The 24,434-nt window shown below is 45.0% G+C and overlaps 1 protein-coding gene and 1 long non-coding RNA gene across 3 annotated transcripts in view; one reads left to right on the top strand and one right to left on the bottom strand.

Moving 5' to 3' along the window:
• Positions 1-3,627, bottom strand: LOC146543503 (uncharacterized). The gene is made up of 2 exons (XR_014886049.1): positions 2,223-3,627; positions 1-2,151 (listed from the first exon to the last, which is right to left on the bottom strand). It is a non-coding gene; the product is annotated as an uncharacterized LOC146543503 (long non-coding RNA).
• CMIP (c-Maf inducing protein) overlaps positions 1,987-24,434 on the top strand; it is a 123,219-nt gene continuing 100,771 nt past the window's right edge. For both annotated transcript variants that reach the window (XM_085234639.1, XM_085234640.1), the window contains exon 1: positions 1,987-2,292. In XM_085234639.1, coding sequence (XP_085090765.1) covers positions 1,987-2,292 — 306 coding nt within the window. The remainder of the gene's footprint in view (positions 2,293-24,434) is intronic.

The raw sequence follows: 24,434 nt of genomic DNA on the forward strand, positions 1-24,434 counted from the left end.
TTCTCTTCTCTTCTCTTCTCTTCTCTTCTCTTCTCTTCTCTTCTCTTCTCTTCTCTCTTTTCTTAATAGGAGATCCACACATATTTACAGGTATGGGTAGATGTGATTTAATTTGTGCAAACACGTGTGTCTATCACCCCTCACAGTGTACGGTATACAAAGCTTTGTGGGAACTGCTTGTAATGGTTAGCACACAATGACTGGTTGGTTTAAGTTCAGGAAGAAACCAGGGCTTTTAGTATGGACAAACTGAACCTCTACAAAAGAGATTTTTGTCTTCCTGTTGATTGTATAATTCCTGTTATTAAATGAGTCTTTCTGCTAGCTTTAGCCAAATTCTCCAATTCTGTGCATCGTTCTAGAGACTGGTATTTAGAAGCACTCTAGCAACTTCCTAGCTTTTTCTAGATGCTGACATTCAACAAAAGTATAAATCCTTCCCTGCTGAAAGTGTTTAACCAGCTATTCTGCTGTCAGATGCAAGCCTATTTCAACACAATGGCTTTACAGCAACAGTCATGATGGACACGCTCAGAATTGTGCACCATGCAGTCAGGAGATGTTTCTAACAGCTGCCAACACAAAAGGCTCGATAGCAAAGGCTCCCAACCCTCCCTGTTGCAGCTCGCCTCTCCAGTTTGTAACTGTGACTCCTGATGTGAACCTAAGTTTCAGACGGGAGTTTTCTCCAAGGCAGGTGACGGCTCTGCTGGAACTGCACACACTGCCTTTCCCTCCATTAGCAATGGGTTTCAACCTTTAAATTTAGATTTCCTCTGACTGTTGTACTGAAGCAGCCCAGTACATTTTTCCTCAAGTCCTGACCTGGGCTGTGACCAGCGCAGTGCATCCCAACGTTTAGTAACACGTGTGTGTATTATATGAAATGTACATGTTATTGGTCGTGGTGTGGTGGCTCAGATCAGGAAACTGGGAGCAAGATCCACAGCCCGAGACTTACCTCGGCCTTTGGATTGCTGGGTCACCGCCCAGCCCTGAGGCAGAGCCGCCCCACCCTCGGGCCTGCCCCGGGGCTATCTATCGTGATTAAACATAACGAAACCCCCTTTTCTTCGTTTTTCCAACAGCCTTTTCCTCGGGGCGGAGAGCTGCTCTCCGCGGGCGCGCAGGTGTGCCCACACACCTCCGCCCTTCCCTGGGCGGTTCCCTCATGGTCGCACCGCCCTCCCCGGCCCCTCTGAGAACGGGGGAGGGGCGCGGCGGCCGCGCTGGTTGCGCGGGAAGCGGCGCGCGCGGCCGCCGCCGCCGCTGCCCTCGGCGGCTCCGCGGCCATTGACGTCAGGAAAGGCGGCACGTGACCTCGCCGGAGCCAATCGGCTGCACCCGGAGCGGCTTCTGCGAGAGAGGCAGTGGGCAGCGCTCTCTCCTCTCACCGCCTCCTCCCGCGGTGGCGGCGCGCGCGGGGACACCACACACAGACACACACACACATACACGCACACACATACATACACACAGAAACCCGCCCGCCCGCGCCACACACACACACACACACACACACGCGCCCGCGCCCCGGCCACGCGCGGGCACCCACGCACCCACCTACATGCACACGCGCGCCCGCCGCCGCCCGCTGTCGCGCACACGCCCCGGGGGGAAGGAAGGAGCCGCGGCCGGCCGCCCCGCAGCCCCGCGCCGAGCCCCCGTCGCCGCCTTTTGTCTGCAGCCCCCGCCGGGAGCCGGGCGTGGATGTGGCGCTGCGGGAGCGGCGCGGGGCCCCGCCGCGGGGCGGAGGGGGAAGTTTGAATTCGGCTTCTGATCGCTTCCCTTGAACCCCGCTCCCTCGCCCTCTCCGGCGGCTTTGTGTGTTTCTTTTGTTTTGTTTTGGTTTAATTTTTTGATTTTTTTATTTTATTTTTTATTTTTTCCTCATCCTCGATTTAAATTTTTGAGCCCGCCGCGTGGGGTCGGATCTCCTTTCTTTTCCTCTCCCCGCCTCCGCCCGCCGCCATCCCCTCAGCCGCGATGGATCGCAGCGGCGGCGGCGGCGGCGGCTCCGGCGACCGCGGGCAGCGCGCAGAGGACGGCAGGGCGCTCCCCGCAGAACCGCCGCCGGGCCCCGAGGGCACCCGCCCCGCAGCCGCGCCGTGCCGCCGGGCCCTGCTGCACTGCAACGGCATGAGGTACAAACTGCTGCAGGAGGGGGACATCCAGGTGTGCGTCATCCGGCACCCCCGGACGTTTCTCAGCAAGATCCTCACCTCCAAGTTCCTGCGGCGGTGGGAGCCGCACCACTTGACCCTGGCGGACGGCGCCGTCGCTTCGGCCACGGTGAGCGGAGCGGGGGACGCGGCGTTTCGGGGTGAAAACGCGAGGTCGTGGCACCGCGCCGCTCTTCGGTCGGTAATTCGGGCTTCGCCGCGCCCCCCGCGCCCCCCGGCGATCAATGGGCCCAGGGCGGCGCGCGGGCGCGGCGCGGGAGCGCGCTCCGGAGCTCCGCGTACGGCTCCGCGTCGGCGGGGATCGGAGCCCCCGATTCGGGCTGACGGCCCTCAGCGCAGCGCGCAGCTTTACGCGGCTTCTGACCGGGCGACGCTACCGTCGTGCCCCCCTCCTCTCTTCTTATTTATCTCTTTTTCCTTCTTTTTTATTTATTTTTTTGCATCACATGTGAACGCTTCATTTTTCTCAATGGTTTCCTTCTGGCCTTCCTGTAGGACACTCATGATATCAATGTGCATTGGCTTTTGTGTGGCTTCCCAGGGAGGGTGAATGGAGATGGGCTTCGTCTAATGTGTAGAGGTTGGATTTTATCACGTCAGTGAGCGGTCCCCCTGCATCTCTCAGAATCACACATTCTGCAAATGCACGTCCCTTCTGCATCACCCTGCAAATTACATGTCCCTTTTGCATTGCTTTGCAAATACAGATCCTTTCTGCATCGCTCTGTAAACGCGTGTTCCTTCTGCATCACCCTGCACATACGCTTCCCCTCCTGCATTGCACTTCAAATAGATGTTTCCTTCTGCATCACCCTATGGATGCATGTCCTCCCGCACCTCCATGCAAATAAATGTCCCTTCTTCATTGCCTTGTAAATTCACGTCCCTCCTTCATCACCCTACAATACCCATCCCTCCTGCACGACCCTGTAGACATGCGTCCCACTGTGCCATGCCCTCAGGTAGGCCAGCTGCCCGTTCTCACGGCGCTCCTCGTGCCACACTGACACCTCCGTACCACCTGCACTGCTGAGGGTGTTTGCAAGGGAATGTGGTTCTTTGCTCAGTGGAAGTGCTGTGTGAAGGAGAAGGAAGCCTTGGACGAGTGTTGTAGGGGGAAGGCCCTGAAGAACGTGGGCATGAGTAGGTTTTTTTGCAGTTCCTCGTTTTAAGGAGATTCCATCAGCACAAGGGGAAGTTGGATGTGATGGGGATAAGGTGATTTCCCAGCAGCATCCCAGCTGGTGGTTGTCTGAGCACAGAAGGACGTTGGTGAAGAAGTGTGATGGTGCTCCAGCACAAATCTCTGCAGTGTAGCAATACTTAGGCATGAAGTTGTGTTCGTGCAGGAGACGCCAAGCTCTGCTCGCTGGCAGAGCTGCCACCCAAGAAATCATCCCCCAGAAGATTTCTCAAGTCCTGCAGGGTGGTGCTTTAATTAATGTGATGGCATTCCTAACTGTTGTAGGCAAAGAAGGAACAAGTAGATAGCAAAGCATTGCGTGTACCATTTCAGGCTCCATTTTGTTGAGCAGGGCTCTCAGTGCTTGGTGTTATGCCTTATCAATTTTTTTTCCAGTGCTGGGTCACTGAGTAAGTTCTGTGGTTCACAGGGATATCTATGCTTTGATATTTGAAATGCTTTCTGTTTTTTGTAGGAAGTAACTGGGGGACTGGGGTGTGATTTGTTCACTTGTTACCTGAACGTGTGCACGGTGTGCTCAGCAGGTGTCTTGCTTCCGCGTTACCTCCATCTTCCTCTTTTTTGGAGATGAAAAGATGTGACTTGACCAAAACATGTGGTCCCCCTGTGCAAATGGGGGATGGGCACAAGGCCAGAACCTCCTGGAGCCGTAGGTAGATATCGAGATGCAATTGATTTGGTTTTAGAGGGCTGAGGAAAAATATCCGTCCCTTCCATTGACGGTGAGCACTGGGAGCGCTCAGCAGCTCTGATAGCAAGGTCATTTTTACACATAGGGCTTTCCATAGCCAGAGTGCTTTATGAGCAGCTGCTAATTAATCTTCACATCGCCTCTCTGCAAATCCTCTGGCACGACGAGTTTTACTGCATTCTCTATAACATGAATAAAATTGAACAGGAAAATAACATCACTTTGTTTTGCATTTGAAAGCTACAGTGGTGATGACACCTAAATCCAGATCTGGGAGATGATGTCTGTGAGAACAGTGGATGGGTGATTGGGTGATTCCAGGCGTTTTCTGTCCTTTTCAATGTCACCTGAAACGTGTGTTTGAATGGAGGTCTTCTCCACGCAGACTCCTACAAGTTAGCTTGTGGGCTGTGGAGCAGGAGCTGGTATGTGTATGGGTTGTTCACTGCAGCTTTTTCTGGTCTACACAGTATGTTCCCATATCTCAACATGAATACTGAGACCCTACCTACAGCTTTTTTGCAAGAGATGGCTGCTTCCCGGCCTCGATTCAGCAGTGATGTGTTTTGTGCCTGATAAAATAGCGTTCTTTAAAGGAAGCTCTATGCGAGAATGCAGTGGAACAGGTGTTTGGGGCATCACATTTTAGCAAAGCGTAGAGAGGAAAAATGAATTTTCTTTACAAAATGTTTTTTTCTGATGTTATCACCAGTGTCTTTCAAATAAAGTAAGCCCATGCTCATCTAAGAGCAGTACTGACAGCGGAGTTCTGAATTGTTAGGGGGTTCAGTTACATGGAAAAGATGAGCTTGTGGAGTTCCATGGTGTAGGTGTTGGTGCTTGATGTGATTTACATCCTTTCCTTCGGGGTTCTCATTTCTCAAAGAAACGCTTACTTAAAAGCAGTGCAGTTTCACCAGTAGCCTTCCATCCTGCCCAGGCTTTCATTCCTGCGCTGGTTAGGATATTTCTCAGTGTAGGTAAAAACAAATCTGCATTGCTTTGTTTTATTTTATTTTATTTTTTTAAATTAAATGCCAAAGGCCCCGTAGGAAATTCTGATACTTACAAACTTTGTGTGCTTGCTTAGGGATGAATCTGAACTTTCTTCTCCGTGGGAGGAATAACGTTTATTTTATAAACACTTCCCAAACCCAAAAGTGTTGCCCTTGCTAATTTTTTTTCCACAAAGCTCTGTCCTTGCGCAGCTTGAAGGGCAACGATAATAAAAACAAAGGAATAAAATCCAATTTAATATTCCTTCTGTGACTTTTTTTGTTGTTGTTGTTGAAGAACGAACTACTGCTATCTTCAGCAGCGATGTTAAGATTTAATGTTCAGTAGTTTAAAGGTGGCAGGTGAACCTGAACTTCTGATATCCTGTCCCTTTCATGCCTCTCTTCTGCTCTTCTCCTTCATGCTTTTTCTTGCCCCAGCAGGGCAAGGTGTTGAGAATGGATGTTGAGGACAGTGGGTTGTAAGGTTCTGGATTGGCAGGAGGCCCTGCGGTGTGTATGTACGTGCAGCAGACGAGGAAGGAATAAATAAGCAATTCACTTTTGCTGGCTAGGGATGACCTCTCTAATTCCCATCTGGGAAGATAAGACATAATTAAAACCATGAAGTTATTCATTAATTTCTCTCAAGGAGGAGGAAACTTTGGCTTTTCATGCTCATTTCAGATTTCCAGGTTTGCCTTTGGCAGGTAAGTTCAGTGTTATGTTCAAAGCCGGTGGCAAACCTGGAAAGATTGGAGTGCCTCTTACATTATTTCCAGGGCAGAGATGATCTATGAGAACAATGGTTTATTGACACGATAGCTAATGGGAAATGTACTTGACACAAAAACGTGAGCTAGGGAGCTGCATTTAATGTTTTCTTCTAGAGAAAAGAACATACACAATTAATATTAAATGAGGCAGGGCAGGATGATCTGTTTCAAATAGGAGAAGTGGAGTAGAAAATTGTCTTCTAATTGTTTTTTAAAATTCAACGATTTTGCTGCTGCATGTGTTTCAGCATGCTGTTACACGGCTTTCCTTCCTTCTGTTATAAAGATAGAGCAAAAATTCCTATCAAGCCAGACTCATTGTTTACTTTAGTGCAGGTTCCCATTAGTTAGAAAAACACGCTTTTTAAAATTAAATTTCCCTTGAAAAACAATTAGCTCAAGTGGGAAGCATTATGCAGAACTCTGAAGTTTCAAAACAATCTTATAAGGAGAATTCTTTTAAATCTTTCCTGGAAAGGGAATGTCATGCCATTATCCAGACTGAAAACAGAATGATAATGAATTAGCTAGAGTAATAATAAAAGAAGTAAACGCTCTGTTCAGTAAACCAAGTGCTGACCTCATCGATGAGGCTCTAAGAATGTGACTTAAAATGAGCCTGATGGGCCTGCCATCATTATGCACGAAGCAAATATGAGTGCATAAATAACGAAGCAATTTAAGATGCTTTTTTGCAACCCAGCATAACAATGGAATGTTAATTTATGTTCTGAGATAATATTTATCATTGTTTCATACCAGTGCTGATAGTTTGCATTCAACAAGAAGTGGTAGCTGTAGGTTGAGGTGTATGTGCTTCTGCCCGTTCAGGTTTACCCCATTGCCATTGATCAGGTATTTTCTCCAGGCTTATCAGGAAAAGCACCAAATCTTGTCATTTGCATGCCACAGGGACAATTCAGAATTCTCTGCTTATTGAGGACAAATTGCTGCCAGTTATCTGTGCTGCTGAAAGTGAGAATCTGTTTGTGTGGTAAAGGCAGGCATGTGGCTGCATTACCAAACCCCACATTTCTCTTGGTGATTTAATGGGGTCTTACTCCGCTGTGAGAAACTCGCTTTACTCAGTCCTCAGCTAGGCATAAGAAAACCTAAAATGGTCTTTCTTCAAAGTTGTTTAGTGCCTGTCAAACACACCTTTGAATATATAGTTCCTACAGTGGTTAAAAAGCATATTTACATGTCAGTAGTGTTAAGGTATGCGTTAATATGTTACAGAACTTACATAAAATATGAAAACAGAACCTGCATTCATTGATAGAGTGAGAGCTCTTGAGGCTGTTATTGTTAATACACAGCCAGTAAATTTTACGTGTTTAGGAGCATGAATAGAAGGGATACTCAGGAATACTTCTGCCTCACTTTTCTTTATGGCTGGGGAGCAAAGATGCGGTGCTCAGCACCGTGTGGGGTAACGGTGCCCTACAGGAGCTGCTCTGGTACGCACCGGGGACTTCATCCTGCATCTGCAGGGACTGGCAGAGCTCGGCATCCCTTTATGGGGCGGTGAGATCAGCCTTGTTTGTCTTCTGGTAGCTGGAGGTGGAAAGAGCCTGAGGGACCATCAGAGCCTGGGAGCAGTCCTTCTGGGAAAGCACAAAAAGAACCTGTAGTTTATCAGAGGTCCTAGGCTCAGCCAAGCACTTGGTCTGTACCAACCTCCCAAGTGACACTCAGGTTTCTGTTGTTACAGAGGCTGAAGCGTTGGTCCCCATCAAAATCATTGGTGGAACTGTGTATGTCGAGAGAGGTTTTTGGAGGAAAAAGATGGCAGGCTTAGTACATAGAGAGGGGTGATTCTTGGAACTGTTTAGTTTATTGTACATCGTTTATTTATACATTTGAGTTTCCTAAATAACAGGTGAGTTTTAACGTGATACAGTAAAATGGCTTCTCTCATTTCCTTTTGTCTTCTGTGTTAGTAAGCATAACTGGATGAATATGATTTGCTCAACTCCCCACATAGGATTTATGGAAGACATGATCTACCTCAAGTAGTTGAAGCATTTTGGATCCTTTAGAAGTAATTAGATTGTGGGTTGCATGGGTAGGCTGTGGCTTGTTAGTGTTTTGAGCATTGCTAGTTGCATTGGTTTTGTTCTGTGTCTGCATGTGTTTATAGATACGTGTGTTTAGTTCCATAAACATTTGCGTATCAGAAGATGGTTGATACCTTAGTGTGTGTAACCCATATGGAGCACTTGTGCACATGTATGCCCTCAGTAAAATAACCTTTCTTTGGGGTGGTGTTGAGAAAACCTGTGTGAACTCGTTTGGGGAACACTTGCTCTATTGGAATTTCTTGCAGATTTTCTTGTCTTTTTTTTTTTTAACTGGGCTGGGGAACCAATCTGTTTCAGTTCAGGGTTCCACCAAACTGCTGAGGAAGAAGAGAGGGAAACATGGCAGGCTGGAGTTGCTGCCAAAAACAATGTATTATTAAATCATTGCGTAAAATTTTCCTGTTTTGCACAATATTTAAGAATGCAGGGGCAATACCAGGAAAAGGAAAAGACAATTGAAAAGCATACATTATAACCAAGCACGTCAATGGTGAGTGAAGTTGAGCTCTTGTGGTTGCAGAGAAAAACATGAAGTCAGAACCAGATGCTAAACTAAAAGACCTTCTCTTCATGGGCTTAAAAAATAAGGGAATTTAAAAACACCCTCCACGTTTGGGAAAAGAGGTTCCTATTTCAAAGCTTGGGGACACCTGGAGTTACCAGTGCTGACTTTCCCATACTTACAGTCATTTCCTGACTTTGCCCTTGGGCTGTCGCATGACTGATGGGACAGAGCCATGGAGTGTGAAATGCAAAAGCAGATGAGATGCCAGGTGGCAGATTAAAGAGTGGAGTTAAGTGTGTCTACTAGACATGTACCTGTTTTTAATGGAACTTAAGAAGCTCATCAGGTTGCAGTGACTCAGATCTGAACTGGAAGTATGCTCAGTGATGTACATTCTTGTCTTGCTCTGTTGGCTTTGGTTGGGTAATGTGAGGAGGGGGATTACCACTCACTGCTTGTGGCATCTGTAGAAGGATGTAGGGTCTAGAGAGCATGAGGGGCTCAGTGGGGCCCACGTGTGGCTGTCGCATTGGGTGACTGGGCCAGTGCAGCTCTACAAAATGGAGCCCAGTTCTTTGGCTGATGGATCTGTAGATGCTGAGCAACCTGCACTTGGGTGGATGGCTCTTTTGCAAGAGACAGGCTTGCTGGAAATACCCTTGTGAGATAGAACCATATGGAAACTGTTGCTGTATGACCCATCTCATGCCATCAACACTATCCTGGAGGGAAGTCAGGTAACATGACTCCCTTCTAGGGGAAAAAGATGTGGCTGAGGACATGAGGACTGCTCACTACAATCTAGGAGCCCTGATAAGGACAGTACTGAACACCTCCTTCAAGGTGTAGTAGACCAAAGATTTATTTTGGACCTTCATATCCTGCAAATCTGGGGGAAAAAAACAAACAAACATGGAATCTGCTTCAATGTATTAGCATTTAATTATCCAGTAGGGTTGTGGTGCAATAAACATTGCCTGAAGAAAGGTGAATTTAATTATTTTCTGTTTTTCGAGAATCCATAATTTATATATATATTTTTAAGCCTTGAAGTTGTGTCTGCAAGGTATAATAAGAAACGTTTCTTTCTCTTATCAATCAGTTGTACTCATTTTTGAAGGGTATGTGTCTGCAAATAGGAATGCGTATTTTCTGAATCAGATTTCTGGTGATGTCAACCCAAATATAAGGCAAGAATTTTGCAAACAAAAAAGTCATCTCATACTTTATTTGTTTATAAGCACCTGAATTAGCTAAATGCATGTGCAGGATGGTTTTAAAAACAAAACTCTTTGTTTTCCTAAACCGCTTGAAGATACCCATGGTGTGTTCCCAACAGTACATTTGGAATGATATGGAGCAGAATTTTCTCAGCATTGAAACTGTGATATTGCTGTGTTTTGGAAGACAGAGTTCCTTTCCTGCCAGCCTGTGTCTGTTTTGGCTATTTAAATATAAGCTTTTGGGGTCACCAGGTGTCTCCTCTCAGTCTGGTTCCTGTTGTAATGGGGTTCTGTTGTACCACAAAGGTTTTTGTTTGCTGCTTTAACACAGTGTGTATTGTGAGCAGGCTGTGTTCTTGCTTTATCTGTGCAAGCACCTAAAGTAAGACTAGCATGACTTTGTTATCCCTTTTCAGGCATGGGCATTATTAATAGTGAAGTAGAAAGTGCTATTTTTTTTTTTTTTAATTTATTTTTTTTAAAAAAGCACTTCTCTGGAAATTGCCCAGTGAAATCCAAATTTTCAATCAAAATACTGAAAGTGTCTAAGTTTTCTTTCCCCAAAATACGAATGTTTGACCTTCTGTGAACAACAAAAATAAAAAGTAAAGATTATTTTTGGCCCTTGAAATAATCAGATTATATGATTTTTGGATGTAATGTAATGCTTCAATTCTGCAAATCCTTGGATTTTGACTTTGCTGTGATCTGATTGTCTCAAAAGGCATTCTGGTCAATGTTTTTGGGAAAACAAAGAGTCAAAGTCCACACTTTTCAGATATGTCTGCTGCTATCAATTCACCTGCAGCTCCTTGGGAGAGGTACACCTGTGGTTGCCCCTGTAGCATCCTAGGTGGGACACCAGGAACCCGTGGCATCTCCTGCTAACTTTGACTTGACGTAACGTTTATGATAAATTGGGTGGAGTTGGACCAGAATTGAAGAATCTTTGGCCACCAGGCCACATTGTCTCTTCTGATGCTGATAGCCACTCGTATTCTTATTGGTTGTAAATGTCATCAAAAATCAGTGGAGGCGTGAGAGAGTGACACCAGAACGTGGCCCACAGGGTTGTGCTTTTCTTAGTGCCTTTCAGTCTTCCTGCAGAGAAAGTACCTGCTGGGGAGCCAGGAGCAATCAGTTCAAGGCTCTTGCTGCACGTATGCTTAGACATTATTGTAGTAGCCTCTTCTAGCAATCTACCACTGTACTTTTACGTTAGGGGATGTTAAGGTTGATTTCAGAAGAGTAAAGAGTGAGTCAGGGAAACCTTGACTGCACTCACATTGCAAAGTTACCACAGAATCAGTGTTGTGGTCTGTTTTTGAAAACTGATCAGCAGTTTGCCCTCCTTCTCATGCCTAGCATTCAATACACAGACATCCTGAGGTTGAGTTCTTAAATTTGGGAACTGTCTGAGAAGAATATGATTGCAGAGGCATCTCAAAATGTGTTTCCCTCTACTGTGCTGTAAGCTGTCAACAGATAAGAAACTAAAAGTGGAAAGTTGTGTGGCCTCTTACCTACTGGGTCTCTGCATTGGGCTCGGATAGTGCAAACTGATGCAAGTCTGTAAGCTTTTCCCCTCAAGCTGGGATCTGTTACTCCAGTTGGAAATCTGAGCGTTGAATTGTTCCTGGCTGCTTGGAGAGACTGTTGGACAAGGAAAGGTTTCTTTGCCTTGGTTGTTACGATGCCAAACCGGGCATTGGTTGTTGGTGATGGAGAGCTGTGTGTGGCTCCCTAAGGATGGTCCATCTCCAGGATGCCCCAGTGGCATTCAGCCATCTGAGCATTCCTTCAGTGTCCCAGCTCTGAGAGACAGTGGGAGGAGGGAACTGACTTTCAAGAACAGCAGCATTTGCTTTTGCAGCATAGCAGATTTCCATCTGCTTCGATGGACTTTATTGAATGAGATCCACCATTGTCTTTGCTGTACTGCTCAGCAGCCAAATGTCTGTATTTTGGGTACAAACTGACTGTTGATGGATTTTGGAAGATGTAGCAAGTACAGTGTTCCTTATCTGAGAACAGCATAGACCTGGGAGGGCTATTTGTATGTCTGGGGAAAGAGAAAGAAACATCATGTTACAGACATAATTCTGTCATTGTTTAAACCAGAAGAAAATCCATGCAGTTGCTGTAAACTGCTATGTTTAGTGAAGATGTTGTGCTGGAATGAATATAGGATTGGAAAAGGAGCTAAAGCTCTTCTTTTTTTTTTTTTTTTTTTTTTTCAGTGCAGGAGGGCTGGTGTTTCTTCACATCCTTCTTACAAAAAGGATAGCAGCTCCAGCTGTGTACTAAGGGCTCCATGTACAATTCCTGGTCCTTTCTGTTTCGAAACACAAGCAGAATATTTTCCTTCCCAGTGTATGGAATTGAGGAGCATTGATGAACGACATTATAAAAGAGCGAATCATTAGTCATTACCTTATTTAGTTCCTCTTTCAGCTCTTTGTTGTTACCTTAGGTCCATTTTTTTTGTCACTGTTACTGAGTGACTTTTGAGGAAAGTTTTAACATTTTTAGTGAAAGAGCCTCTGACATCGATGGGCACAGAACGGGCTCTTTTTCCTCTCCCAAAGCACAAGAGGCTTGAGTGGAGCCGTGGCGCTGAAAATCACTTCTACTTTGCAACAAAATGATGTGGACGTTGAAAAAAGCATAAAACTTGTGCTGGCACAGAACTTTGTTACTGAAGGTGAAAGTACGGACACAGTCAGCATGTCTCGTCTGACTGAAACACATTTTCTAAGCTTAGATAATTCATCTTTTGTGATTGCAGTGATTGAAGCAGGAAATAAAGCTGGAAAAGCTTGAAATGAGGAGCAGTGTGCAGGACCAGATATGCACTTTGGTATTAAATATTGACATACCCCTTCTAGGTAACAGCTTTTCCTTTGGAACCTGGTATTTGAAGCACATAATGCCTTCTTGTCACACGTTTATGGAGAAAAAGTTGCTGGCATTTAGAAATATTCCTAATGTCTTCTCTCTAATGCTAACGTATGCTTCTTTCAGTGCTACGTCACTGCCTCTCTTGAAATTAATCTCGACTGATTTATTGCAAGTTATTTCGAATGTCCCCAGTGACTTGGATTGACTAATGTACTTTAAATCTGGGGAAATCAAATCTGCCGTGGGAGCTGACCATGTATGAAGCTGCTCACTCAGGGAGAAGGAAGACATGGGAAAGCACCGAGCCCTCCCTGGTGCTCTCCTGGATAGGGCCATCTTCTGTTGGTTTGAACCCAGGCTGTTTCTAGGACAAGGCCTGTGTTGGTGGGTTTAATACCCAGGCGGAGCTGGGACTGGGGCAGTGCTAGCACTTGTGTATTGCCTGTACATTTGGTACAACTCAAGTGGGTTGAAGATGGCAGAGAGTGCAAGGAAAGGTCGATGTGAAGTGGCTTGAAGTAGGACTGGGATCTGTGTGCTCCCACTGAGAAGTCTGTGAGGTGGTGGCTGCCTGTGCCTTTGCCCGGCCGTGGTGACTCACAGAGTGGGGCTGAAGTCCGTAGCCCAACTTCTTCCCCTGCTGCACAGCCTGCAGCCTGCGAGGCCCCTGCTGTCTGCCAGCCCTTCTGAATGCTGCTGGAAAATGATGGAATGCTTAAATGTAGTGGATTATGCATTTCCTAGTGCCTCTTCACTTATCGTGCTCACTCCGACTGAGATAAAGATGCAATGTTGTGTTACATTATCTAGCTTTCACGTCAAGCATTTGGGAGGTTGTGTCTCTTTACTTGTCAGGCTTTCTTAGCAGAAATAGGAAAAATAAAGCACCCTGTGCATCTTCCTGCCTGTACAGTGTGTACCTGCAGATCTTGGGAGAGCTGCTGTCTTGAGATCCTTGTATCTGCTCTGAGGCTCTTGCTGTGCTCAGATTTCACGTTGCCAGATTTTTTTTGCATTGGTAAGAAAATCCTGAACAAACAATGCTCTGCTGTTTCCAAACACTGCAAAGTTTTCCCCTTTGCTTCCTGTTTTTGTAGTGTGTTTGTGAAAAGAGCTTGTCTTTGCATTGGAGTTAGCGTTAATGTAGATGCATTCAGCGTTAGCTACTGTGTTCCAGCACGCAGGGGCCTGGGCTTTTCTTCAGCAAATGTTATTACTCTTTATTAATGGTAAGACTAGATTAAGAAAGACTCGTGCATTTAAAAGTGAAAGCACAGGCAGTGTTAAATTGTGCAGTCATGAGCTTGTTATTTCCCCTCCCCCCAAGCATGCAAGCCAGTTAGTAACCTAGTGATCCATACATGTGGCTTTAATTGGATATATGCCCAGAGTGCAGATTAATATGGAAAAGCTATAAAGGCATGGGTTCACAAACTTTATTTGACCACATGAGGACCGTCTGCATGATCCCATGTGGAATGTGCGAGGGATTCTCAAAACAAAGAAATACCTTCATGTATTTAGGCAGAGCTGCATGCGAGCCACAGGGTATAGAGGTGATGTCTTGGCGTGGAAGTGAATAGGCTGTTGATGAAATAGCACTTCATCAGCACAGTTATTCACTGTGTGCTTCATGCTTTAAGCAGGGCAGAGGTGCGTCCAGGGCCCCCGTGTCGCTTACCTGCCTTCATTTTTGAAATTGTTGAAGTTTTTTTTTTTTATGATTGGATATAATCTTGGCCTCCCTTGGAAGTGAGGGGGGGAGAATCTCCCTGCAGTGAAGTGAAAGCAAGCAGATGTCTTGACTACAGCTGGCTAGAGATGAATCATTTTGTGTAAACTTGCCTGGAGAACATGATCTTTTTCCTCTATAAACCTACACTCCAGAGGGAAGGGAGAATCCTCATTAGTCAGTGACACCCTACTGGCCTAAAATTCCAGTGATTCTAGTTTGCAGATCACATGCACAGACTACAAACTGTATTCAGCAAAGACTTTCTTCAAGTTATAACACAGATTTTTTTCTACCTCTTTTGGCAAAAATACTTCTAGATGAGAATTATGGTATCCCTAAGTGTGTGAAAGTGGTGACAGACCACCTCTGTGACCCCTAGAGCAGTTCAGTAATGAAGAAGCCTGTCCTAAACTGGCATAGCATTGCAATGAGGAGTTGAGTTGCGTGGGAGAGCCCTGACGTGTGAGTAGCTGATGTTCTGCCCTTTTGTGTGAGTGATCAGTAAGATACATATCGTGTATCTCAAAGCTCTCTTCCTCCCTTTTTCCATTTCTCCATGACTTTCTGGAAAGGACAGACGTGTTCGGAAACAGCAGCAGTGCCCATGGTCTCACTGCAGGATGGTGCTGAGCACCTGAGTCCCAGGGTGAATGGTGATGTTGTCTTCTTCAGCTTTTGCTGTTCTGTTTCTGCTTTGTCTTAGGATTCATTCTGTGCTCTAACCATTCTGGGCCAGGACAGCTTTGCTGCTGGTTTGAAATGCAGCTGGGTGCTGGGGGCGTGCTGCTTGCAGGCCTCCTGCCATTCAGGAGCTACAGGTTATCTCAGTACTGTTTGTTATTCTCTTTGCCATACTCCCATGCGAAGGACGGCACGCTCTTCAGTTGCTCCCTGAAGAAAATAGGATGGGAACATTATCTCCTGCTGCGTAAGCCCAAATCAACATGAGGAGTGGAGAGTTGGAGATAACTGTGCTCAAATAGTTGCAGAAAATAAAGTAGCCCTACTTAATGTTGTGTGCAAGTAGTTTCAGCCTTTGATTCCAGCCATTGCCTGACTAACGAAGACTGGGGAGAGTCCTTTGCTCTCTGCCCACAGCAAGAATATGGGAATTGAAGTGACTCATTCTCAGGGACACAGCGGTGAGAATGAGGCACTGCCATGGTTGCAGATAATTCCCTGGAAGTCTCTGTTATGCATAACACATTAATTGAAGAGATTCACGAGTTGCTTAATGTCCCGTCATTTCCTCACCCACATAGGTAAAAACAGCTTTGTGTAAACCTTAATCTATGTGAAAAGAAGTTCTATAGATTGTGTGACAAGTGGTTCCATGCTGAACCTGTCGCTGTGCAGCCTGAGTTTGTTTCTTGCTGTGCTGCCAGGTAGGGGCAGAGGCAGCAGCATGAAGACGTGCACAGAAGTGAGCAGTGGAGATGAGGAGGGAACCATTTGCTGCTGGTTGCTTCAGTGGCAAGCATCAGAAGGATGGGTGCTTCCTGTTTATGGCTGATAACCATCTGCAACAATTACACTGGTCTCACAAGTGACATATCTTTATATTCGTGTGAGCCTACGTTGCACAGGATACCCATACAGGGAGCTGGAAATGCAATGTGATGCTGTGTGGTCCTTGCCTGTTCCAGAGTGGATAGCAGCATGTGTATCACTGGGGAACACGCTCCTGAAGATAGTAACGTGTTCCTTGCAGGCAGGTCTGACGTGTTGTGTTGGCAGCAGAAAACAAACAGTACAGCCCAGTGCTTGCAGATTTACACCAGAGAGAGAGAAGTGGTGCACTTACAGACATCAGCCTTACATTGGGTGATAATCCTCAGGATGGACCCTAATTCTGGCTTTCCCTCAAGGCCTGTGGTTCTGGCTGTGTTGCCCATCCCAGGTGAGCGCTGGACTATCATGAGTTCCCTGACATTTGCCATAGTTAATCATGTAGCTTCCTAAGGTGCTGCTTCAGCCTGATGTTTTTATCTCTGTATTAGTTTTATGACATGGGAAACACTGCATGGAAGAACGCACTTTAACTCTAGAATAGCTGCTTGTCAAAAAAGTTGTGCCTTTTTTTTTTTTTTAAACTAGAAAGTGAGTCAAAGACTGAGTTTCCCAGATGGTGATTGAATTTTCCAAGTGTATCACTCTGAAGCTGATCACATGTTTTGACTGTTGATCTGATTTTTGACCAAGAGGAGCTGGCTGAGGAGAGGAGATGCCTTTTTTGGCAGCTCTGTGCTTTGAGGTAGTGGGAGAACCAGGATCTTAGGGCTGGACTCGGACACCCTCTGGCTTGCTAGCATCTAATTCCACCAGGAGCTCATGGTGGTTTTGGTGTGTGGCTCAACACTGCACGTACCAGGAACAGCTGTAATGCCATAGCTGCATTCTTTGTCTGTGGCATGCTGCTTAAGTAATGAAGACTACCTTTCAGATCCACTAATAAATGAGTTTTCCTTCATCTATGCCTTTGGGAACATTTCAGTACTTTCCCTGGCAGTGTATCACTGCTCTGAATCGTGTGTGCAAAAATATCTGAAGCAAATTAAACAGGATGACTTGTGAGTAAAAGACAAAGTCAAAACACTGTCAAGACAGAGATCACAGAGATGATGGCTACGGTCTGTGTGTGACTGGGAAATACTTAATGATACCAGGAGGAGAAAGCTGACCATTGTAGACAAAGTTGTGCTTGAGGTGTCTGTGAGTTTCAAAAACCCCTCTTTATTCCTGTGATTTATTATTTCTGTGGTCACGTGGCACATTGTGAACACAAAGAGGCTTAGTGGATGGTCCGGTGAGTTCCCAAGTGCAGCAGAGCCAGCATTAAGAGCAGGTCTAGAAAAACAAAGGTGGAGAGAATGGAAGTTGAAAGAAATAAAATTATTTTCCTGGCATTATTTGTGGGTTGGCACATCGAGATCCTGGGAGTCCATTCTGTTTTTAGTCATAGCATCCTTCTCTTTGTTGGGAATCATTGAGAGTGATTTGGCACCCATACCCTACTAGTAAAAACAATCGTAACTATTATAATTAATGCATTGTGTGAGCTGATTTGAGAGGATGGAATAACAAGTCCAGTGTGAATTCTGCATCGACTGGCAGTGTGTGTGTCAGAGAAAGAGCTGAGGTTGACTTGCTTAGATGTGTAGACTTACAAATATTCAGTGCATTAAGAAAGTGTATATATATATTTTTTGAGCTGAAGCCTAGATCTTCACTGAAAATTTGGCATAATTTTATATCATTTGTGTATCGGGATATGAAATCCTTATTTCATATAGCGTTCTCATTTTTGCCCTGGTGATTTTAATCTGTGTTTCCTCAGAAGGAGGATAAACCATTGGCCTCAACTGCCTATGCTGAAATAACCTTCCTGGGCCTTTTTTTTTCCTCTCCCAAATTAGGGCACTTTAGCGTAAAAACAAAAATGCCAGATTGAGATCCAGCAAATGAAAGAACGATGGTTTTCAAGAGTAGGCATTTGGTTTTGAGTTTTTGTTGTTCTTGATGGCAAGAAAACAGTACTTCTGCAGTTCCTTATCAGTGGTTAATCCACAGCAATGCTTATAAACACAAACAAAAAGTTGTTCGGATTCGGTTTTGAAAAAAGGATTTTTTTATTAATTTTTTTTTTTTTTTTTCAGACTTGGTTCAGTCTCTTGGTCATCTCTGAAGTGTCTCTTCAGGATGGATGTGTATGCTTTCTTCAGACAAGAATTAGGATAATATTCCTCTTGATTCTTTTACCTTGTGTTTTGTTTTCCTTTTTTAGAGCAGTCCTCCCTGCACTGGGGTCTTAGAAAAGGCCTCTTCCTCTGTGCAGAGAGGGACCTTTGGTGGTGGGCCGATGTCCTGGGCAGTGCAGCCGGGATGACTAGAGATGCTGGAGAAAGAGAGAGCTGCCTTGGGAACAATGGAGAGGCTGTAAAAAGCTGTTTGGTTTGTGCCAAGCTGGTCCTTTTTTAAATTTTTTTGGTTGTCATAGAAATGTGCCAGTCCGTGTCTCTCACAGATGAGCTCACTAAATGAATGGCTGTGCAGGATGAGTCTGGTTTCAATGAAGATGTTTATACTTGAGGAACACAGATGGACTTAAACCACAGCCCAGTATCTAAACACCCCTGAGCTCCTGGGGGAGGGGACTGATAGGAAATGAAATCTGGGTTTATAGAGCTCAGGCCTGCATCTGTCTTCCTCAGTTTGGCTTTTCCGCTTTCTCAAAAAGGAATACTGTCTGCAAGAAGGATGCCTTGATGGATGGTGGATGATGGGGATTATTTTCATGTGGGCCCAGCTCCTTTAGGTCGGAAGAACTTCACTGCCTGGCTCTGTTTGCAGGAGATTAGTTGGATGCAGAGATATTCCTCTGGTGTGCAACCTTCAGCAGGTGTCTGCTTGGTCCAATCTGTACTCCTAGCACTCTTTGTCTTTTGCAATAAAACCTTTTGAACGAGAGCTGACTATTTTAGCTCCTGCACCACATGTACAATGCTGTGATAAGGTTGGGAGGAAGTTTGCATTTAAATGTTGCTGTTTGCAAATGACTACAAATGGTAGAAGCGGCATCAGACCTATAAAGCACTACAGAATTTTTAGAGGACGCAGCTAATAGTGTTCAGTGGGATGTGTCACCGAGTGATGAACAAATGTAATGCCGTCACCACGGGGTGCTGTGTTGGATGGGCTGGTGCTCTGTGTAGGCAAAAATGTCCTTTGCAGGATTTAGTCTCCAGGCTTCTTGCGTATGAGCATAATTCTGTGATTTATCCTTACTTCCAAGAAGCCCATTGATTCTTGATTTTAATCTACATTTGGCATCATCAGAATGGCCTCAAAAGGAGCTTAGGTGTAAAGCGAAAATGGCTGCAGTATCTCCAGGGTTTCCAGGTATCCCAGAGATCTGTTTATCTGGCTGCCTTGCTTTCCTTGGTTTTCTATTCCTGGAGCCGGGCTGCCGGAAATGATGCACACTGCTGAATGCAGAGTAGTCCTCGCTGTGCCAAGGCATGCACTTAGAAGAATGGGAGACTGTGTCTTATTAATTGGTATAAATAATCAAGATTACGGAGCACATTGATTACTGGCTGGCTAAAAAAATGTACCCCCAACAAGCGGCAGGTAGTAGTGAAACCAGCTCCAGCAGAAGTTTTCACAGGGAGTGAATCCTTTACGGATTTTGCACTCAAACCTGCTGTGAACTGTCATGCAGCGAGGTGGGGAGCTACAGGTGTGCACGCCTGCATGTGGTGCATAAAGCCCAATTAGCTGATTTACTCAAGGTAACAAAAAGGGCCGGAATGACAGCGTCGGCTTTTGCGATCTGCAGAGCTGTATTTAGAGAGCTCAAAAATGATCAGTGCAACTCCTGCCAAGTGCGTGGAATTAACTTGGGAATAGTGAAAGGACCATTTTGCATTGAGATTTTTCATTTATATCCTAGAACCATGACTGTGATATTTCAGCCAGAAGGGAGCCTTTCTGGTAGCACCGCTGGTTTTGGTGTTTTCTGGATAGGTCAGATATCAGTGTCAGAGGTAAGAATACCAATGATCAGAGGCCACGCTTTGCAGCAGGCTTGCTATCCTGGCAGGGGAAGCTTGCAGTGGTGCATTATTAGTGGAAATGACCACTTTCACTGTAGGATCTCATCTGAGATCATTACAACCTTGTTTTTGTTTTGGCTTAGGTCACCCTTCTTGGGGGAGGGAGGCTTTGAGGGTTTTGTTGGTTTTATTTTTTAACTTTTAATTTGAAACAGTTTTAGCATTTGGATTGTTTGAAACAAAAACAAGAGAAGTCCCAACACGAACAGAATATTTTTAAAGGTCTTTATGGCTCTAAGTTCCTAACGCAGTCCAGATGTCTCCTATCTCTGCTCTTTCTGTAGCATTTTCTGGCTCAGTGTCATTTTGTGTTGAACTTGGTCCAAGCTGCGTGCCAAGTTCTGAAATAAAGTAAATCAGTGAATTGTTCTTGGACGTTTCTCCTTAATCCAAACCAACTCAAATCAAACTTCAGCTCTGACCTCAGGACTGCACATTCAAATATTTTCCTTTGCCTCCTCAGTTTCAAAGTAGCAAAAGCAGGAGATTACCACTTTGCAATATTTAAACAGAACGGCTTGTGTGACATCCGTGCAGCTGAAGTAACTGCTTTACTTGGGACCTGGTGCCTCTTAAACGCCAGTGATGTTTGCCAGCCCTGTGATTCTTCGCTGTGATTCCCATTGTTGGGTCAGGATGCACTCGATGGCTGCACTGGAAAAGCATTTCTTTGGAGGCATGCATCATGTCAACAGATAGTAACCAAAGGAACTGTTTTGCAGTGCTCTTTTGTGAGCGTTCCTGCCTAGATGTCTTAGAAATTATTAATAGGAAAAGAAACATCAGAAGTGAGTTTTAAGATAACTGACTGTCATTTATCCTCCCTTATGCAAGCAAGCATCTCCATTGTAATTAAACACTCCACTGAAGTTGGCCTGTGATGCACGTAAGCTGAATTGGTCACCTATTGTTGTTCTAGTGATTACAGGGCAGCTTGTGCAGAAAGAAAGTAATGGGCAGTAATGTTATCTCTAACAGCAGGACAGTTGCTGGGCATAAGGAGATTAAAATATGTGACACATTCATGGCAGAACATTGGCAAGTTTGAGATTTGCTAGTTTAATTCTTAGCTTTTGTCTTCTGGTTGGCCAGTTTCAGGTAAGTTAAATTAAACCGTTATCTGTTGTCCAACCCTTTGTTAAACCCAACTTCCACTGAAAGAAATGTGAAGCTTTCCTTTGACTTAGTATGCTTTGCACTGGGTCCTCAGACGTTATCTACCAGGTGGTCTGGTGCAGCAGGTTCCCTCAGCACAGGTGGTACTCCCAGGCAGGATGCCAACTGGGGGTGCTGCAGATGCTGCTGCCTTGCAGTGGGGAAGGAGCTTCCAGCATGCTCTACGTGGGCCTCTGTTGTTTCCCACTCTCTGGTTTGTCCCATGCAAGATGCTTTAGGAATCCTGTCCTGGGCAGAGTGATTGCCCTCACACAAAATAGCCACCAAAACGTATGTTGGAATCATCACAGTTACTTTAGTTACTTCTACCAGCACAAGCTTGCCCCCAGCCATTGGTAGATCAGGGTTTGTGGTGTGGGTGTAGAATACGTGTTCTTGGCCTTCCTGCTGCAGTTGTCTGTCATATTTGACTATGAGGGAAATAATAGCATAAAGCTTTTCTGTAGAGTAAAATAAAGCTTTTTTTTAACAAGGAAGTAGCAATGACTTTATTTGATAGAAATACAGTTAGGAATGTTTGCTTGCCTGATTGCATTGTGTATTAGCTGGGCTACTGTGATGACTTCCTTTGTTTTTATTAATCAGCTTTGTTCCCTCTGGTCTTCAAGCCTGTCTATGTCTTTCTGGCCAGATTCTGTATAAACATGAACTGGGTAAGTAACAGAACTTGCCTTGGGACCAGACAGCACAAAATTGACCTCTCAGGAGTAGTCTGGATGGCCACGTGCATAGAAATAATCCATAATTTTTGTGATGAACTCTCTAATCTGAGGTAAATGTTCATCAGCACTTTTGCTTGCTCTGTGGGTAATTGGACACGCAATTATGAAGTTATTATGCAGCAGTGAATACCAAGGATGGTAGTAAATGAGATCTTTTACAGAGAAATGCCATAAAAAAGATAGATTTCTGCCCTGGTATGTCTTGTAGTTCTTTCATCACTTAGCAGAGTTTTTGTAGACACATGAGTTTGTGTTTTCTGTGCACTGCCATGTTTGGTGCTCATCTCTTGTTGCTCAGGACTAATTTGTTCCCTCTCTGGAACATCAGGCATGGAGTGACTGGTCACTCTGAGTTTCCCTTGTTTGTACACTGAGCAAAGGCTTTTCCCCCCGAGCACGGACCTCATCTGAACTCCATGTCAGGGCCTCTCTGCTGTGTTTATTGGCTCCTTGTGCAGGGGCTAGACCTGGTGTTTTGAAGAGTGACCTTTCTGTAAAGGCTGACCATGCAAGCTTACCTGGTGCAGGACCAGAAAACTGATTGTTGACTCCATCCAGCCTTCTGCTGCTGGTAACTTCTTGTAGCAGCCTCATCTTAAGCACTGGGAGCTCATAATTGACCCTATATAAGAGAGGTCAGAGTGGGTTGATGTCTGTCATATGAGGACGAATGTGGAGTTGGGTCTTGCGCCCTCGGGGAGCAGTTTGCAGGAGCAGGAGGTGTGTGCCAGGCTCACCAGCAGTTTCTGTCCTTGCTTGGAGCTTCTCACTGCAGAGAGCTGAGCAGAGATGCTGGGAGGAGGGCTGCAGCGGGTGCAACCTTTGTGTGTTTGCAGATAGATAAAAACTGCTTAGGACATCTTAAGGGCTTTGGAAAAGGGGTGGTTGGAGATAAAGCTCTGTCAAGGGACAACGATGAAAGAGCTGAGACTGAAAATGAAAGAGCTGCTGGGTGATAAGAGGAAGCTCCTGTGTTTTGAGAGCTGGACTTCAGCTAGATAAAAATCTTAAAAGCCCTGTGCAGATCAGCAGAATAATGGACTCGCCGAGGCTTTGCTTAATTTTCCTTCTGCCACCCAGGCTGTGGAAGCAGTTTTCAAGCGTCCCTGGCAGTGAGATTTTTGAATGTGGGAAACCTGATAGTGTGTCTGCTTAACTACCAGACGTTGGCCTGGTGCCCTTTCTGGTTTCCTTATGGAGTAAGTGCAGTGATGGGAAGAATGTGCTTCTTACACATGTAGTCATCTCGGTGATAGTAAACTGTAACAGATACCCTGCTTAGCCTACCTCTGCCGTGGTGCCTGGGGTACTGACATGGTAACGAGGATCTGCTCCAGGCTTTGAGTGCAAGAGAGAAACCACAAGGGAAACGAATGCTTTTTTTTCTGTCTGATTTTTTTTGGAGAAGTTGCAGGTGTTTGATCTAACCTTTCAACCCAAAAGCATGTCAATCCAATCTACTATATTGACAGTTTTGCAGTGGCTTTATACAGTTTGCTTGATTTGATTCAGCATGAATGAGTGAATGTTTTGCTTGTTGGGAAGGCACCAACAGAAGGCCTCACTTTACGCTGACGGCACTCTTCACAAATTTTAATGTGACCGGTTTGTCTGCAGAAAATATAGAAAATGTGCTTGGATGTTTAAAAAGCTGTGCTGCCACCGTATGAATGACTTGCAGTAGCCAAGTAGTCAAAAAAACACAGCAATCTTGGAGGGTTTCACTTGCAGCTTTACTAATGCAATATTGTTTCAATATCATTTTGCATGATTTTCAGGTCAAATAGAAAGGAATTTAAATAATAGGAGTAAGGACAACAACCCACTAGGAAGCCCCAGCCTGTGTATGTGACTGCTGGCATACCAAATTGAATTTGTAAAGCCTGCCAAGCAAAAGCAAAATGTTTTGAATTACAGAAATATAAACTGAAAATAGGAAGGCAATGAGTTTACGAGGGAGACAAAGGCTCTTCTGAAATTATGAGAGAATGGTTTTATTTTGTTGGATTTTTAATGTTTATGTATGTAGTTTTTACTTTTTTTAATGTGGGATATGTGTTTACAGAATCAGGTTGCTGTAGATGCGTGCTAAATTCAGCCTTGGCTTTCCAGAAGTCCCAAATGGAAATGAAACTGCAAGTATCAAGCATTCTGAAAATGAGTTTAAGATCCCAAGGAACCAACAGCTAGGACTCTTAGCACTTGTCAGTGCAGAATAGGGCATGCTCTGGAATCCTGTTGGAAATGCAAAGCTCTGCAGTGTGCAGAATTGGATTCAAAGAGCTTTCAAGCCAGGTAGAGGTGCACTTGGAAGTGGTTTGGCAAACATGCTTTTCTGTGTGGGTGATGTTCTGCCAGGAATTGGAAGCATCCTCTGGAAGTGCTCTTCTTCCATCCCAGGAGTCTGTTGGCCTGGAAGTTCAGTCCTCCAGCAAAATGCCTCAGATGTGATAGTGCTGATCTAGAAAGGAGTGATGCTTCACAAAGATTTCTCTTCTTCTCACAAAGCACTCTTCGTGATTGAGCAGAAGTACCCATGTAACTCAGGGGGAAATTAAACTGTGTGTTCTCATCCAAAAACAAATCCAAATCTGTGGCAAAGCAAAATGTGGAAGAATGCTGAA

The sequence above is a fragment of the Meleagris gallopavo genome, chromosome 13, assembly GCF_905368555.1.
Source record: "Meleagris gallopavo chromosome 13, MGAL_WU_HG_1.1, whole genome shotgun sequence".
NCBI classification, from domain to species: domain Eukaryota; kingdom Metazoa; phylum Chordata; class Aves; order Galliformes; family Phasianidae; genus Meleagris; species Meleagris gallopavo.